The sequence below is a fragment of the Dipodomys spectabilis genome, unplaced genomic scaffold, assembly GCF_019054845.1.
Source record: "Dipodomys spectabilis isolate Male_0828 unplaced genomic scaffold, ASM1905484v1 ptg000363l, whole genome shotgun sequence".
In the NCBI taxonomy this organism is placed as follows: Eukaryota; Metazoa; Chordata; class Mammalia; order Rodentia; family Heteromyidae; genus Dipodomys; species Dipodomys spectabilis.
This window is the reverse complement of record NW_024871040.1, coordinates 2,595,030-2,612,194: the sequence shown is the minus strand read 5'-3', so window position 1 is coordinate 2,612,194 and position 17,165 is coordinate 2,595,030. Positions and strand designations below refer to the sequence as shown.

At 52.4% G+C, this 17,165-nt stretch overlaps 1 protein-coding gene across 1 annotated transcript; it reads right to left on the bottom strand.

Annotated features, from left to right (window-relative positions):
- Positions 1 to 157: 157 nt before the first annotated feature.
- Positions 158 to 15,415, bottom strand: Aifm3 (apoptosis inducing factor mitochondria associated 3). Its single transcript, XM_042666274.1, has 19 exons — positions 15,227 to 15,415; positions 7,972 to 8,185; positions 7,669 to 7,778; positions 7,363 to 7,472; positions 7,225 to 7,269; positions 6,639 to 6,735; positions 6,443 to 6,555; positions 6,060 to 6,146; positions 5,322 to 5,413; positions 5,102 to 5,232; positions 4,901 to 5,016; positions 4,755 to 4,826; positions 4,599 to 4,662; positions 3,956 to 4,032; positions 3,736 to 3,853; positions 2,497 to 2,595; positions 2,096 to 2,171; positions 1,467 to 1,571; positions 158 to 584 (listed from the first exon to the last, which is right to left on the bottom strand). The coding sequence occupies exons 1-19, from the start codon at positions 15,255 to 15,257 to the stop codon at positions 545 to 547; spliced, it is 1,797 nt and encodes a 598-aa protein (XP_042522208.1). The 5' UTR covers positions 15,258 to 15,415; the 3' UTR covers positions 158 to 544.
- Between the last annotated feature and the right edge of the window lie 1,750 nt (positions 15,416 to 17,165).

Here is a 17,165-nt window from a genome sequence, read left to right as displayed (position 1 = left end):
CAAGCCCTTTTCATGTGCTGTCCCTTCTACTTGGAGGGCCATTTCTTCAAAATCCTGATGCAAAATCACTTACTAGTTTTCCTTGACATTGCAGACAGGAGGGAATCTGTTGCTGCCTCCTGGGTACTCAGATGCCTAACTTCTTTGCTTTCCCTATAATTTTCCTTTTCCCTCTTGAGTATTGGCCCAATTACACGGGGAGTCACACCGATCTTCAAATGTGTGCATTTTAATTTTAAGATAATCTCTAGCAAGTCATAGGGACCTCCTGGGGACCAGAAGAGGGAGAAGAGGCAGAGCCTATTCTTTTTGCAGTACCAGCTGTCAATGGCAGCTGAGGCCTTGGGGGATCAGCATCTTCTCAAGACATCAGCAACCTCTTGGGGTGGGGGTGGGGGAAGCCAGGCAGTTAAAGACAAGCATTGGGAGGGCTCAGATTCTACCCTGGGGGATCCTGGGAAGTTGGAGATTGGCACCTGTCCCCCAGGCTTGGCTTCTGACCCTGGTGCTCCAGAGTGCCTTCCCAAGTCCACTGTACAGGAGCTTAGGATCCTTTCCCAGTGAGCCAAGACATGTCACCAGTCCTGCAGGAATGAGAAAAGGAGAGTCAAAACAGAAGAGAGTAGATTCCCATTCTGGGCATCATGATAGCCCAGAGGCTATCTTCATGATAGCAAGAGGCCTGCTCTGTGCCAGATCCTGGTGCCCATCAGGGAAATATACTTGGGTAGAGGAAGGGTAGATCACTGGGTGGAGGTTCTGGGCTGAGGTGGGAAAGGCTTAGAATGGTCATTGGGAAGGACAGAGGACACACGTACTTGCTGTGCAGCATAAACAACCTTTGCGAAGGCAAGAAAGAGAAACAGAAGGCCAGGAAAAGACCATGTTATTCATCATGTCTACTGTTGATCCTCCATTGTTTTCAGCTTAAGACCTATCTATCGCATGGCCTCCAGCCCCATAGTATTCTTTTTCCCCAGTCCCTGAGAACTTTTCTCTGCACACATGTTGAGCCACAGTGGACTATTATTGCCACCAGGCTGGGTTGAAGGTAATGACCAGTGCCTGATGCCTACCAGACTCCAGACAACTATCCCATATCTCTTCAGGGCATATCCAGAAACATCACTAGCTGCATTTCCCCATTTATCTACTGCTAGATTCAGCATAACCACATAGGTTAAGAGTTCAGATCTGGTGATCACCCAAGCAATTAGCCGTGACCCCTCCCCACATCATTGGCCTTGTTCTGGCCCTTTCTGCCTCCTGTATGCACACATATCCATCCTGCTCACGATCCATGCCCCACACTGCCTAGCGTTCCTGGAAACCTAACTTGAAGGGTACCAAGAGTTAGAGGAAGGGTTCTGAAAGATTGGGGGTAGGGAGGCAGCTGCTGCCAAGTTAGCTGGTGAGCCAATCCTACAGGAGATTTAATCCCCCACCCCAAGGCCTCCCACACTCACTCCACCTCCCGCTTCCGGATGGCACGGCCTGAGGCGAGCACCTCGGCCACCTTGGATACGATGGGATCGTAGTTCATGCTGGCCACGGCAATCACTTCGTCACCTCTGTAGAGAAAGGGTGGCTGGACCTGAGGACTGCCTAGAACAGGCCCTCCTTTTCTTGCTCAAAGCTGATGTTCTACCACTTGAACCATACCTCCACTTCAATGGCCATGTCCATTTTGAATATTGGCACCCTCCTGTCCACCAAGAACTTGGGGAGGGATCTTGCCCAGGGCAACAGGATGTCCTGAGCACCCAGTCCTCCCTTCATCCCAGACTAGACTTTAGCCTTCCCTAGGGAAGCATCAGCCCTCAGCAACACTCAGGGTTTGTGTAACTTTCATTCTAAAAGCACTCACCTAAAAGAACTATCGGGAGGATAAAAATGCTTGACCAATGGGTAGTAGTAAGAGTTCTCATTGCCCTTTCACCTTTCCTCTATTTACCTCCTGCCCAGTTGCCTTCCTTTGCCACTTGGCCCACCTGTTGGCTAAGCCCCCTCCCCAGGAGGAAAACTTTTCTGGAATGTCTCCCTTCCCCACCAGGCTCCAGGTGCTTGGCGCCCCTGCTGCACCCATTGTTCTCACTTGGTGTAAAAAGCCACAAACTTCAGCTCTTCCAGATCCCCCTGGATGATGACGTCGTCAAAGCCTTCTCCGTAGCCTGTGGGCCAGGCAGGTGGGTGGCGTCCACGTAAGCCAGGGAGTCGGTGGGGGGCTTCACTGCTCCCCACCTCTACCCTCTTAACCCGTGGCTGGTACCCCCCCTGTTTCCATGCACTTTTTAGGTAGACTCTAGTTACACACACACACACACACACACACACACACACACACACACACACACACACACACACACACACACGGCATCATTTCCAGTTCCTAGGATGGACTCAGCCCCGACCCTAACATCTTGCAGGCCTCACCTCTACTCTCAAGCCCCGCCCCTAGTCGCTCTAAGCCCCGCCTCTTGCGAGACTCCTAGTTACCTGCATAGCGCAGGCTCTTCCCGAACATGGCAGTCCACAAGTAGGGCACCGTGCTGATCTCCGCCTCCTGCGCCAGCATGTTCTGGGCTGCCACGCGCCCTGTGAGACCCAGAGCGGTGCAAGCTCGGACCTTTGCCCTCGCCACACCCACACTACCTGCCCCTGCGCTCTGGGGGGGCTCTGACAGGTGTGGCCCACGTGCAGGTGCAGCTGATTCATAAAGGGAAACACCTGACTGGAGAGTTTGATTGACATGCCCTGGGTCTTGTTGGGGATGTGGGAGAGCTTCTCTATTTTCACTGTGACCACTGGCAGCTAATCAGACACATCAGGTTCAAAGAAAGAGGACCAAAAGAAGTACAAAGGTCTGGGAAGCAGAAATGGCAGGCAGGCGGTATGGAACAATTTGAAAGAACAGCATGTGTAGCCTCCCAGTTCCTGTAAGACCCTACCAGACTCCATAGTTGAAATATATGAGAACCACTCCCTGTACCTAGCTGCCCAGTTAAATTCTAAATCCTAATTCTGTTTTGCTGAGTAAGCCTTTGGTTCCTTACCAGCAACTTTACACCCTGAACAGAAACTGGTGCCAGGAATGAGGTTTCAGATAGTAAAAGGGGAAAGGGAAGGTGGGTACAAGGGGAAAATCCCTGGTTCTGGACTAGAAGTCCAGCAGTCCAGTCTGTGAGGCCTTGAGCTGGCTAATTTACAGGAATCTTCAGCTTAAGGGCCTAGAGAGATGAATGTAGTAGGTAAGGCTCAGGGAACTTGGTGGCCACTAAATATGGCAAGGGGAAATGTACTCAATGAGCTATACTAGATGGCTATTCAAAGTTACATGAGGCAACTGAGTTCACAGAGAAAGTCCAGTGGCCCAAAGGAGACAGACCTTGAGTGGGAAGCTGGCCTACTCATTCCCACTCCCCCTCTTCCAGGGTGACTGCAAAGGTTGGTGTGCCGATGTATCTTTGAGAAAAAGGAAAAGACCAGTGGAAAGACACCTGGGGGTTGTGCCTGGTTAAACACAGTATTCAGAGGGCACTAGAGGCAGGCGTCTGGAGATGGACCACAGGGCTTGCTCTGTGCACTGTCTTGATCACCTAAAAGAGGCTGTCCAGACAGGCTGCCACCGAGTACCGGACTGATGATTCCAGACCAGAAACTGAGGCATGAGTCTGGAGGAGGCTGAGATCCTGGAATAGCCTCCCACCCCTCTCCATGCCTCAGGGCTGGCCATACCCTGCACATGAGCCATCTGCCAGTGTGGGATGTTCACTTTCCGGTTGTTCCTCCAGGCAAGGGGAAAGGTGACAGCATCACCAGCAGCAAACACGCCAGGAACATTGGTCTGCATCATCTGTGGGGAGAGAGACCAGGGTTCTCTGGGTGGGACAGGGGCCAACACGGACCTCCAACCACCTCTAGCCCAACCAGTCCCCTGCCCACTCCACAGCCCCACCTTGTTGACAGGAATGAAGCCTCGGGAATCCAGACTAATGCCACTCTGCCTCAGGAAGCCTGTAGCGGGCACCGCACCTAACAGGACAGAGGCTACTGTGTCTACAACCTGGTCCCACCCTGAGATATGAATAGTCCACATCCTTCATCTGCTGTACTTGCCCCCAGACTGATCATCATAGCTACCCACCTGGGGCCTTCATACATCTATCCCCTCTGCCCATACCCCTTGACTTCCATCCAACTTCAGGATCACCTTCTCCAAGAAGCCCCCAGGGGACAGTCAGCTGGTCATACCTATCCTACTTTGTGCTGCTATCTTCCAGTTTTGCACCTCCCCTTCCCTCCCCCAACTGTCACTTCAGCTTTAGTAGGAATCAGTTCAAGGCTTGTCTATGTCCTACAGCTCAGACAGGGCAGGGCATGGAATTGAATAGCAGTCTGTAAGCAGTCATTTGGTGTATACTCCTTTCTAGGCCTGGCCCAAGTAAGTTAGGTACAGGATTCCCAACAGCCCTGGGAAGTGGGTACCACTGATGTCTTCATTTCACAGAGGTGGAAACTGAGGCTCGGGGATGGGGGAGGCAAGTCTAAGAATGTGTGATGGCTCTGCTCATTTGGGTCTGCCTACCCACCCAACTCACCAATGCCCACCACACAGACATCAGCCCGCAGGACCTTGCTGCTCTTCAACACGACCTCCTTCAGCTGTGGGGAGTGGGAGGAGGTGAACAGGTGGGCCTAGCTCGGAGCACAGGAAGAGTGTCGGGACATAGCAGTGAGGAAAGACAAGAGCCCACCTTTCCCTCCTGGGCCCGTAGCTCTGACACCTCTGTCTGCATGTAGAACTTTACCCGATTGTTCTCGAACATCTACCAAGACAGGTAAACAAGTAAGTAGTGGGAGCTGGGCTGGACACCAAGGGTTTCCGAGGGGGTAGGCTAACCTTCATTAGGGCACGACCAACCCTGGTCCCCAGGAATTTCCGGAAAGGTGTCTCCTCCAGCTCCACCACGGACACAGAATGGGCCTTCTCTGTTAGGTAGGCGGCCACCTCCATCCCTATGGTGGTAGGCAGGAGTGGCAGAGCTGGCAGGCACTGGCCATGATGGCCTTCCCACCTCTGTTAACAGTATCAGCCACTCACCTAGGAAGCCAGCTCCCACAACAACAGCATTTCGGCCCCGGGCCAGCCTCACCACACGATTGGCATCCTCAGGCGTCCGGATGGTGAACACATTCTCTACCTCTTTGCCTTTGCAGCTCAAGCTTTTAGGGCTGAGAGACAGCAACCCAGTGAGACCCTTTTGGCCTAGCCAGAGTCCCATCCAGTGTCCCAACAGAGGGCAAGAGGGATGACCACCCACCTGCTCCCTGGTGCCAGCAGCAGCTTGCTGTACTCCAGCTTGAAACCATCCTTAAACACAACTTTCTTGTTTCTCACGTCTACAGTGACCACCTGTAATCTCCACCCCCAAGGCAGAGTGAGATCTGGGGATGGCCCAGGACCTTACTGGCCACTTCCAGTTCCAAGCTAGGCTCTGAAAAGCCATCCTGGGCCTTCATTCTGTAAGCCTTGCCCCTCCAAACCTGTGTGAAGACACGCTCTCTGGCACTGATCTGATCACCTATCTCCCCACATCCTGGAACTCTGCCTGTGTCCATGATCCCACCGAGAATACCTGACAGATCACTGGTAGTTAGTCCTAACTAACCAGGAGGCTGAGATCTGAGGATTGCAGTTCAAAGCCATCCCGGGAAGAAAAATCCATGATTCTCTTACCTCCCTTCAATTAACCAGTTTGTGACTCAAGTAGTAGAGCACCAGCCTTCAGCCAAAAAAAAAAAAAAAAGCCAAGCAAGAGTTCAAGGCTCTGAGTTCAAGCTCCAGTACTGGTATACACACACACACACACACACACACACACACACACACACACACACACACACACACACACACACACACACACAGTACTGTGGGCCAGGTCTGTGCAGTAGGATCAGAAGGCAGAATAACCCTCCCCTCAGGTGCCACCATGACCTCCTGAACCTTCTGGTTGCTATTAACCCCTTCATTAGGATATTTCTTGCCCATAACCTCATACCTGGGCTTCAGTGAGCACCTCGATGCCATAGGCCCGGAAGAACTCTTTGGGCCTCAGGGCCAGCTGCTCAGGCTGTGCATCCAGGGACTGAAGAACATAGTTAACTTGAGACAGTGCCAGGTGGCCACACTTCCCTTTTTCAACAGAGGACACAGAGCCCCAGGGAGAGTGAGGCCAGCCCTGGGTCACATGGAGCCCACAAGACAGAACTCAATAAACCCAGGTCTTTTAAGGGTATCCCAGATGGTCCTGGTATGAGTGGAGAGGGGCAGTTTGACATGTCCCTGAGGATGACAAGTAAAGTCCCAAGGGAGCTTGACAGGGACCCAGTAAGTTAGGGATCCAGGTCACTGACTGTGACCCTCTGGTCCCCATTCTCCCACCTTGCTGAGTTTGGGGCGGTCATAGGGGAGGTGCCGGTCTAGCGTGCACAGGACGATCCGGTCTGAGAAGCCCTCCTGCCGCAGTGTCTCTGCACACACCAGGCCAGCAGCACCTGAAGGAAGGGGACTGTGCTCCATAAGCCACTTCTCCCTCATCCTCAACCCCCAACCTGCCCCTCATGACTCTACCACCAACCTGCACCCACAATGAGCACGTTGGTACTCCCGCTATGCCCAGCACTTGGAGAGATGCACTTGGCCATCACCTTGGTCCTTCGCTGCAGCTGCAGGGCCTGGGAGTGGCAGGAGGATGGAAGCAGCTGGAAGCTTGTGTCATCCTGGCTGACCAGGTCCTGCTGCTCCAGCCCAGTCTCATGTCCATGCAGCTCTTCTACTCCCATGCCAGCTTTCCTTCCACCAGAGCCGGGGCACTCTTTTTTTGTCTCTCCTTGTTTTCCTTCCCTCACCCACTTTCTCTTTTTTATTTTTTTTTTGGGGGGGACATGTATGCCCAGCCTGGGGCTTGAACTCAGGGCCCCAGTGTCATCCCTTAGCTTTTTCTGCTCATGGCTAGCATGCTCTTATTTGAGCTTTTTGATGATTACAGATAAGTGTCTTGGAAACTTTCCTATACAGGCTGGCTTTAAACTGTAATCCTCAGAACTCAGCCTCGAGTAGCTTGGATTACAGGTATGAACCACCAGCACCCAGCTCTCACTGGTTCATTTTTCTGAGCCTAGATACCCTGCCTGCCCCTGCCTGTCTCCTAAGCCATCCCTTACCTGCTTGCTGGCCCGAATGTACACCTTCTCCTTCTCAATCTTCACCTGCAAGAGTATCAGTGTTCAGGACCGATCTGTAAGTGTTGATCAGGCATGACTCTGTACTCCCAGGCTTTCATTAGGTACTCCCAGCCCCACCTGGAACTTGTGCAGACTGTCCAGGCCTGGGAAGTCTTCCAGGTCTCCAGTATTTATGTTGAAGCAGGCACCATGCCAAGGGCAGCGCACCCGGCCCCGGGATAGCACGCCTGGAGGATGGTGAGGCAGATTGGAGACTCCTCTCCAAGGACCCCTATGCCCCAGCACCTACTGGTGTTCCCCATAGCTCTGGAGACCCCAGTAATAGATAAAAGATGCTATTGTTAGGGAGGAGCCAAGCAAGCCTACTGGAGTAAAAGCAGGGATGGTCCCACCCAGCTTTCCACATGTGCCCCAACATCTCACCTTTAACCAGGGGTGCACCATAGTGTGGACACTTGTGGCCTAGGGCGTGGTATTCTCCATTGTCTTTCACTAGCAGCACCTTCCCCCAGCCCAGCTCCACTTCCCGCATCCTGGGGAGAGGGTTGCACTCAGTGGTCAGGCTGAGGATGCAGGCACATCCTCCTTTGGGTGCCTACTTCAGAGTCCAGACTTCCAGGGAGCAGGCCTAGATCAGAAGCCCCTCCCAACCTCCCACCTCGGCTCACCCCTCATCCAGAACCTCCATCTCTTGCCCTCTGACACCCTCCCAGGCCCAGCACCCACTGGCCATTCTCCAGATCCTTGACATGACAGACGGCAGCCTCCACGCAGTCCTGAGGACCAGGGTAGGGGTGTGGGGCAGGCAGACGCTCCTCTGTGTGGAAGTGGCGGGCAGTGCCGTTGCCCTGGTAGGCCCGGGGGCTGCCCTTCCCTCCTGCTGACAGCTCCTCTTTGCCTCGCTCCTTCTCAGGCAGCACCACTTCAATCTTGAGCTCCACTGTGGGCAGGGCCAACCCATGAGCCCTTTGTGGAAGTGCAGGACCCTTGGCCCTGCCCCTCCATCTCCCCTCTAAGCCCTCCGCTTCTCCAGAAAACAGAGGAGGGACAGCAAGCAAGATTTTCTGGGTCTATTTGAATTCAACTCCATATCTTTCCTTTTCTTTTCTTCTTTTGAAGTACTGGGAGTGGAACCCACACTAAGGCAAGCACCTTACCACTGAGCTCTACTCCCAGCCTCTAGGGTTTCCATTACCAATAGTAAAAGTAGTGGAGGATCAGAGACTAGGGCTCTTTTCACCCCTAAACTGTCCCTTCCCCAGCAACCTCTGTGAAAGAATCCTGCTTCTTTCCTATCCTCTGGTAAATATGATGCCTCTGGCATCTCAGAGACACATGTGGGAATGACTCCTGAAAACAGCAGGGAATCTGAGTGAGGAAGTCCAGAGACCATGGTTTACACACACACACACACACACACACACACACACACACACACACACACACACACACACACACACACACACACACACACACACAGAGCCACCAGGTACTAGGGATTAAATCAAGGTCCTCATATGTGCTAGGCAAGTGTTTACCACTTTAGCAACTCCCCCAGCCATTTTACTTTAATTTTGCTACTAGCGTTTACTTAGTGCCTTGGTCTTTCTGGGAAGGCACCTTATCACTGAGCCACTCTGCCACTCCCTTTATGTTGGTCATTTTCAAGAGAACATATCACTTCATGCCTGGGTAGGTCTGGTCTGTGATCCTCCTATTTGTCTTTTTCTTTGTCACTAGGATGACATGCATATACCACTATGCTGAGCTACTTTGCTTCCTCCTCCCAAGCTTGAGGTGACAGGTAACATGCCATCCTGTGCAACCTTAATTACGATGAAGTCTTGAGAACTTTTTATGCTCTGGTTGGCCTTGAATCACAATCCCACAATCTCTGCCTCCTAAATAGTGAGGATTGCAGACTTGAACAACCTTGTTTTTTTGTTTTGGGTTGGTTGTGGGGCTTGAATTCTGCTATGGGCGCTGTCCCTCAGCTCTTTAGCTCAAGGCTAGTGCTCTACCACTTGAGCCACAGCACCACTTCTGGTTTTCTAGTGGTTTATTGGAGATAAGAGTCTCACGGACTTTCCTGCCCAGGCTGGCTTTGAACCGAGATCCTCATATCTTAGTCTCCTGAGTAGCTAGGATTACAGGCATGAGTCACCAGTGCCCAGCTTTTATTTTGGTTTTGAGACAGTGACATAACTGCTTTGCCTTGGCTTACCTAGAATTCAAATCCTTGTCTCTACCTCCCAAGTAGCTGGGATTATAGACATGTACTACCACACTCAGCTTCACTGTCCTATTCTTGCAACTTAACTATTAGGTTTGAATACATTTTGTTATTGTTTTGTTTTCCTGAGGTAGGGCTTGACTATGTAGCCTGGCTGGTAGCTAGCCTTTAACTCAAGATCCCCCAGTCAGCCTCTTGAATGCTGCAATTAGAGGATTGAACCCTAACGGCCATCTTGAATAGTTTTCTCAAAGTTAAAAAAAAAAAAAAAGATGAATACTGAAGTGTGGTTCAGGATTAGAAACTTTGCCTAGCATTTGCAAAGCTCTTTTGATTCATAGCACTACCAAAAGAAAAAGTATACAACATAATTCCATTTTTTTCCCAGTACTAGGGGATGAATTTAGGGCCTCACATAGCTAGGCAAGTCCTCTAAGTCCTCCACCACCTGAGTTCTACAATCCCATACTATTTTTTGTGTGTGCAGGTCCTGGGACTTGAACTTGCCACCTGGGCACTATCTCTAAGCTTTTTTGCTCAAGGCTACTCTACCTCAGAGCCACAGCTCCACTTAATGGCTTTTGGCAGTTTATTGGAGATAAGAATCTCACATGCTTTCTTTCCCAGGCTGGCTTCAAACTGTGATTCTCAGATCTCAGCCTCCTGAGCAGCTAGGATTACAGGCATGAATCACTGGAACGAGTTTTTTTTGTTTTGTTTTTCAGTCATGGGGTTTGAACTCAGGGCCTGAGCACTGTCCCTGAGCTTCTTTTGCTCAAGGCTAGTGCTCTACCCACTTGAGCCACAGCGCCACTTCTGGCTGGTTCTGTGCATGTGGTTCTGAGGAATCAAACCCAGGGCTTCATGCACTCTACCACTAGGCCACATTCCTAGCCCTCCAGCTTTGTGTTTGAGATAGAGTTTCACTAAATTTTCCTTGGCTGGCCTCACACTTACAATCCCCTTGCCTCTACCTCCCAAGTAGCTGGAATTATAACCATGCACCACCATAACACCTCACCTAGCTGAACATTGTGTGTGTATGTGTGTGTGTGAGAGTACTATGAGCACTATGTCTCCCCTTTCCTCCTACCCCACTCAAGGCCATGCCTTCACTTTTGGCTTTTTGCTAGTAAATCGAAGATAAGAGTCTCTTGATTTATGTACTCAGACTGATTTAGAACCTGGATCTTCAGATCTCAGCTTCCTGAGTAGATAGGATTACAGGAATGAGCGAGCCACCAGCAGTTGGCCCAACTTCTTAAAATAACTGTCCTTACCAGTTTGGGATCCATTCATCTTTTACCAAGTCCTGGATTTGTGACGACTTCCTGTATAGCGTCGGGGGGGGGGGGGGGGGGAGCAGGCAGTCCACATGGGCAGAGCAGAGTGTGCAGCCCCTCACAAGCCCCTCACAGTTTGCTTCCTCGGGTGCCTGCGGGGCCTACTCTAGCTGGAGACTGTTGTGTTCTTCATACTTTTCTGCATTTGCCAAATTCCCTATGACGTGCCTGGGGTATTTTTCTAATTAGAAGGGAACAATAAACAGAATTTTTAGCAGCGATAATCCGGCCTCCTGGAGTTGCTGAAGGGAGGGGAGGCAGGGGGGAAGATGGAGGAGGAAGAAACTGAGCTCCTGGCACAGCATGGGCTCATGTGGGAGAAAGAGGCTCCTCTCTCAGTTCCCAAGGCACCAGTGCCTCCAGGCTGCCTGGGTTCCCGCTTCCCTCCACTTCACACCTGACATAGCTGCTGAGCCCTGGCCTTTGCCCACCCATTCTCCTCGTTTACTTGAGTAGGCTGCCATCCTCCAGTCCCTGGCTAGGTTGTATGCTACTCCTCAGACATAGCTGCTTCTGCGTCCCTGGCTGTCAGGCCCCTGCATGTTGCCTCTCCATGTTGCCTCATCCCCTCACTCAGGCCCAGACCCCTTCCCCATCTGCAAGTCCCGGCCTGCAGCTCAAGCCAAGGCACTGCAGGGGAAGGGGTGAAGGTCAGTCTCTTTACTTGAGCCTGGCAGGGAGTGCTCATGTGCACAAGGCCACTAGATGGCTGTGTCCTGTAGAGGCTTCTCCTCCATTTTCCACGCTTGATGTCATGGTGTTAGAATGTTTTTGGAAGAATCAAAAAGAAAAATACTTAAGGCTCAGCTGACATCAGGGAAGAGAGCTGTGGGAGTCCACAGGAACTGCCTGGCCGGGAGGGGAGGGGGTGGGCAGATGACGCCAAGCCGGGCTGCTCCCACCCTCTCCACTTTCTTCCAGAAGTATGCACAGTGCTCCTGATACAGCCATGCAGGATGCCATTAAGTCAAGAGGAGTGGCAGAGGGCTGGGAAGGTGGCTCAGTGGTAGAGCTCTTGCTTTGCATGCATGAGGCCCTGGGTTCGATTCCTCAGCACCACATAAGCAAAAAGAAAAAAGCTGAAAGTGGTGCTGTGGCTCAAGTGGTAGAGCGCTAGCCTTGAGCTGAAGAGCTGAGGGACAGCGCCCAGGCCCAGAGTTCAGACCCCACGACCGGACCCAAAAAATAAAATAAATAAGAGCAGTGGCAGAAAGGCAGGTGAGGAGGGTGTCTCTGCTCACATAGCCAGACCAACCGCAGCTCCAGGATCCCCAGCTGCCCATAAGACCCTGCTTTACCCTTCTGGGCCTCAAGATTCCTTAGTTATAAAATGGAGAGGAGAGGCTAAAGGTGTAGTTCAGTGACAGAGTCCATGCTTAGCATGTACAAGGCCCTAGGTTTAAACCAGCACGTCACCCAACACACAAATACACAAAAATCCTGAGGGAATAGCATTTACTTGTTACATATATATGTATGTATATATATTCCATACGTGTATATATAGAACGTAACTCCATGTATTTGCATGTGTGTGTGTGTGTGTGTGTGTGTGTGTGTGTGCGTGTGCGTGCGCCTGTGTGTGTATGTGTATAGAATGGAAGCTTAATGAGTATAATTGGGAAGAAGTAGTGTATTTTGGTTTGTCTTGATTCTGGGAATTGAACTCAGGACTTCTCACATGTTGAACACTCACTCTATCCACTATGCTACACCCCAGCCTTCATTTTATCAACTAGCTCTGAGCCTCCTAGCAGCCATAGTGAAAAGCAAAAGCCTCCAGGTAGCATTTCTGGCCTAATAAAAAATAAGAAACTAGATGTCAAAAGAAGCTGTCCTGGGGCTAGGAAGGTGGCTCAGTGGTAGAGCGCTTGCCTTGCATGCATGAGGCTCTGGGTTTGATTCCTCAGCACCACATAAGCAGGGGAAAAAAAAGCCGGAAGTGGCGCTGTGGCTCAAGTGATAGAGTGCTAGCCTTGAGCTGAAGAATTGAGGGACAGCGCCCAGGCCCAGAGTTCAGGCCCCACGACCGGACCCCCCCAAAAAAATAAAAAGAAGCTGTCCTTCTTCCTTGTTTTGTGCTCAGCAGGAACTGGCCTAGCATCTTATCAGGAACAAGAAAACACCAGGACAGCACTCTAGGGAGCAAGCTCAGAGGGAGCTCAGGAAGCAGGTGCTAGAGTGCACAGAGACAGATGAGCAGAGAGGAGTGGAAGGATAAATGTTTGCCCAAGGGTCTTCTGCTATCTCTGCTGTTTATGTGGCCCCAGCTAACCTCTACTGAAATCTCATGCCCATCTCCTGCAATCTCCTAAGCTTCACCCCTGACTAACCCAGCCTCCAGTTCAGGAGAATGTAAGTGATTCCTGGATGCCAGGTCCTATGCTAAGTGAAACACCCCATTTTATACATCAGGGCATGTAGGACTTGAGAGGGTCTATCACCTGCCCAAGACCACATAGCGAGGAAGGGGCGGGACTAGATTGGAGCTCATGAGTTCAAGCTCTTAGCACTGCCTCTGGGTTTATGAGAATGCCTAAACAGCATTGGAGCTCAGCCTGGGTAACATAGTGAGACTTTGTCTTAGAAGGAAAAAAAGAGAATGAGGAGAGAGAGAGCAGGAGGGAGGGAGAGAGAGAGAGAGAGGGAGGGAGGGAGGGAGGGAGGGAGGGAGAGAGGGAGGGAGGAATGTCCTGCCAGCCTGGATATTGTAAAGAAAGAGAAAAGGGAAGTGGGCTCTGTTGGGCTTTCTACACCTTATGAAGGGAGGGAGAGGTGGGGAGGCAGAGACAGACAGACAGACAGACCACACCAAAGTCACCTGTGGTCCCAAACAGGCCAACCCTTTGGGGTCCTTAAAAGAACCTGTATCTGAGACCTTGGTGGTTATTGCCTATAGCTACTCAAGAGGCTGAGATCTGAGGATTGCAGAGTGAAGCCATCTCAGGCAGCAAAGTCTGTGAGACTCTGCAATTATCCAGAAAAAGCCTAGAAATGGAGGTGTGGCTCAAGTGGTAGAGTGCCAGCTGTGAGCAAAGAAAGCTGAGAGCATGAGGCCTAGAGTTCAAGCCCCAGTACTGGTTGGCACACACACACACACACACACACACACACACACACACACACAAGAACCTGCAGGTGACATATTCTGCCCAGGGTCTCCTGTCAGCCCAGCAGTCCTACAGGTGCCCAGTGAGTGGCCAGCTGGCATCCCCCTGTCCGCTTCTGAAGAGGGAAGGCAGAGACCAAAGTGTGACAGAAATTGAAAGGGGAGACACTGATCAACATGCATTGTGCTCATAAACTGACATGTTGAATTGAGACCCCTTCGTACAACTACTTAAAGATAATAACGATAGACCTCATTTGCTCAAGCCAGGAGGAGCAAACCCAGCCCAGTTCTGGGTGTCCATGGCACAGCAGTAGAAGAGGAGGAAAAGAGGATTCAGGGGCAGGGGCAAGCAGGCTATCTGCCAGGCAACACATCATAGCTCCTCTCCCTCCCCCAGGTTCTCCTTCAAACCCAGGAAAAAGGAGAAAAGGCTCACAAGTTCCAAGGTAATGGAGCCGATAGGTATCAGGTAAGGGGATCCGGGGTGAGCTGGCAGGGGCAAATTGGGTACAGGTGGGTGGAGTACTAGCTGGACTCTGGAGGGCTCCCCAGAACTCAGTTTCTCCATCCCTGTCATGGCTTCATGCCTTGCCTCCCTGGATATTGTGAAGAGGGAGTAGGAAAGTGGGGATCAGAGGGGGAACCCCACACACATCATTTCGAATGGAAGAGCAGATCTCCATTTCCTTAGCACCCTGCAATGGTCCATTCTGTGGTAGAGCCCTTAGGCTAGGCAGAGCAGGGCCTTTCTGTAGAAAGGGGATGCTACCCAGAGAGGCTGAGATGGCAGTCTAGGATCACACAGCCGGTCAATAAGGCAGGTAAATAAAGGCATTGGAACTACTACTGTATCTATCCTTCCAGCAATTTAGAAAGGTCAGGGTAGACAGTCTCATCATATAGAGGAAAACTGAGGCTCAGAGAGGTCATGCCATGGCTGAAGACATCCCTAAAGCCCCTCCAACTTGGCAATAGGACGGGTCCTCTCCTCCCTGCTTCAAGGAGGATTCAGCTGCTATTCCTGCCATGGGCACCCAACCCCCAAATAGAGAGGGGCATTTTGCAGTGAGGGGTCCTGAAGAACCTCTCCGGCCCCCCCTCACCCCTTCCTATCTAACAGCGCATTAACATTCCGGGCTCCTGCCTAGCCTGACCTACTTTGGAGGCTGGCGGAGTGCAGGGGGGAGGGGAGGAAGGTAGAGGAGGAGGGAGGGTGGTGGAGAGAGGAGGAGGAGGAGGAGGAGGAAGAGCTAAAGGAGGAGGAGGAGGCGGACTTAAGAGGAGAGGAGGTACCTGGCTTGGGCTTGGAGAAGCAGCCACCCATGGCGAGTGGCCTGAAGACTGGAGGGCGGCAGGAGCACGGATGGCTGGGAAGTCCTTCTCAGAGGCCTAGGGTGCCTCCCACGGAGCTGGGCTCCTTTCAGCCCTTAGAGATGCTGGAGAAGCCATCCCAGCCGGAGCTGCCTCAAGGACCTGTAGGGGACACTGGAGGCGGCAAGACAGGTCTTGGGTGGGGGGGGGGGGGATAGAAACAAAGACAGACTAGGAGTTTCTGGGAGAGCTGCATGTAGGGGCCATGCAGGACACCTTCCTTTAAGACCCTCTGGGCTCAGTACCTCATACTCCCCTCCTTCTCTGCACAGGCTATGTCCACTACTGGGAGACTCCTCTATGCTCCAATGTTGGTCACCTTCTGTCCAGCCCCAGAACTGCTTTGTCCAGAAATCCTCAGCGCCCGCCCCCCCCACCAGCCTACAACTTCCCTTCTCCAAATCCCATAACTCTGAGACCCTCCATTTTCCCAGAAGGCCATCAACACTTGGGACACCTTGAGCAAGCCAGAGCCCTCCTAGTCCTTCCTCCAATGACAGTGACACAGAGCTGTCCCTGGTGTCTGCCTCCACCCTGGATGGTGACCACTAGACACCCACCTCCTCCAAGGGCAGCCATTGCTCCTTGCTCCTAGTCCAGTAATGGCAGAGGCTGCCTGGCCTTGGAAGGCAGGGCAGGGAGGGCAGGGGTCCAGGAAGCCACACAGCCTCTCCCCCCTCCTCCTAGTAGAAGCTTTGGCCAGGAGGGGCTGGGGGTGTGGGGCTAGGCCAGTCCACTGGTCCCCAGGGAAACCCAGCTCCATGGTGAACAAGTGGGCGGCCAGCCCAGGACTAATGGGGTTGGGGGAGAGGGAAGCCAGGCAGACAGCCCTGCCACGGCCTGTGCGCAGCAGCCATAAGGCACCGCCCCCCTCCATCCCATTCTGTGGTGCTAGGGTCATGTCCAACAGCGGATGGAGAAACTGAGAAACCAAGGTCTTGCCAAGGTCAAGCAGCAGGTGTTGCGGGGGACGAGGGGGAGGCAGGGGAATCTGTGTGCCATGTCAATCCCCTACCTATCTTAAGTCTAAGATGGGCAGGGCTCTAGGAGGCGCCCATACTACCTATGGCCTTGCAAGGCGCCAGCTGGGGGATGGGGGTACCTGGTCAACAGAAAGATCACTGCAGCAGAGCTGGCCTCGGGGTCACAAGGTGAGCCTTCCCAAAGATGGGGCTTAACAGTGGACTTTGGAAGGCTCAGGACAAAGGCATTTGCTGCCCTGTTTACCAGGGACTTTTCCACATTCCATCCGTCTTCAGCCCTCCATTTCCCCTGGAAGGTTTTCCTGAGACCCCAGGGAAGGCTGTTGAACGGTGCCTGAGAGCCGGGGGGGGGGGGGGGGGGGGGGGGGGGGGGGGGGGGGGGGGGGGGGAGGAAGAGGGGAAGGCCTACTCCTGCCTGGCCCTTCATCTTACCTGCCTGTTAAAGTGGAGGTACCAGAGCCACTTGGGGGTGCCTTAGCTCTTTCCCTCACTTGTCATCCAGTATATAAAACTGAGCTGCCAGTTGCCCCTTTCCCTGGGCGCCAAGGAGCTCTGGCTGAGGTCCTGGTTTCACTTGTGGCTCAGTCCTGTTCACCTTCTTGCTCAGAACTTACCTGCTGTGTAGGATCTAGTCCTACTGAGGGGAGAGGGGTGACCCCCGAGGGCCTGGCCAGACTCCCTCCCTTCCCTGATGTCCAGAGGTTCAGCCTGGAAGAAGATTTGGTGGGGCCCTTGCCTTTCACCTATTGTGTGGGGAGAATAGCTTGGACCCAACTTCAAAGGCGAAGATCTTTGCCTCACCCTGATGGGAGGGGCCCCCAAGTTTTTGCTGAGTACTCTGTGTCGCTCCAAGCTGCCCATTATTGAAACGTTCTCAG

What these genes read in the sequence shown, in the direction of transcription:
- Aifm3 (XM_042666274.1), bottom strand. Translation starts at nt 15,257, where the DNA reads ATGGGTGGCTGCTTCTCCAAGCCCAAGCCAG. An exon ending in ACCGCCCCAAACTCAGCAAG is followed by an intron (nt 6,147 to 6,442) that starts GTGGGAGAATGG and finishes TATGTTCTTCAG; the next exon opens with TCCCTGGATGCACAGCCTGA. An exon ending in TGTGGGAGCTGGCTTCCTAG is followed by an intron (nt 5,017 to 5,101) that starts GTGAGTGGCTGA and finishes CTACCACCATAG; the next exon opens with GGATGGAGGTGGCCGCCTAC.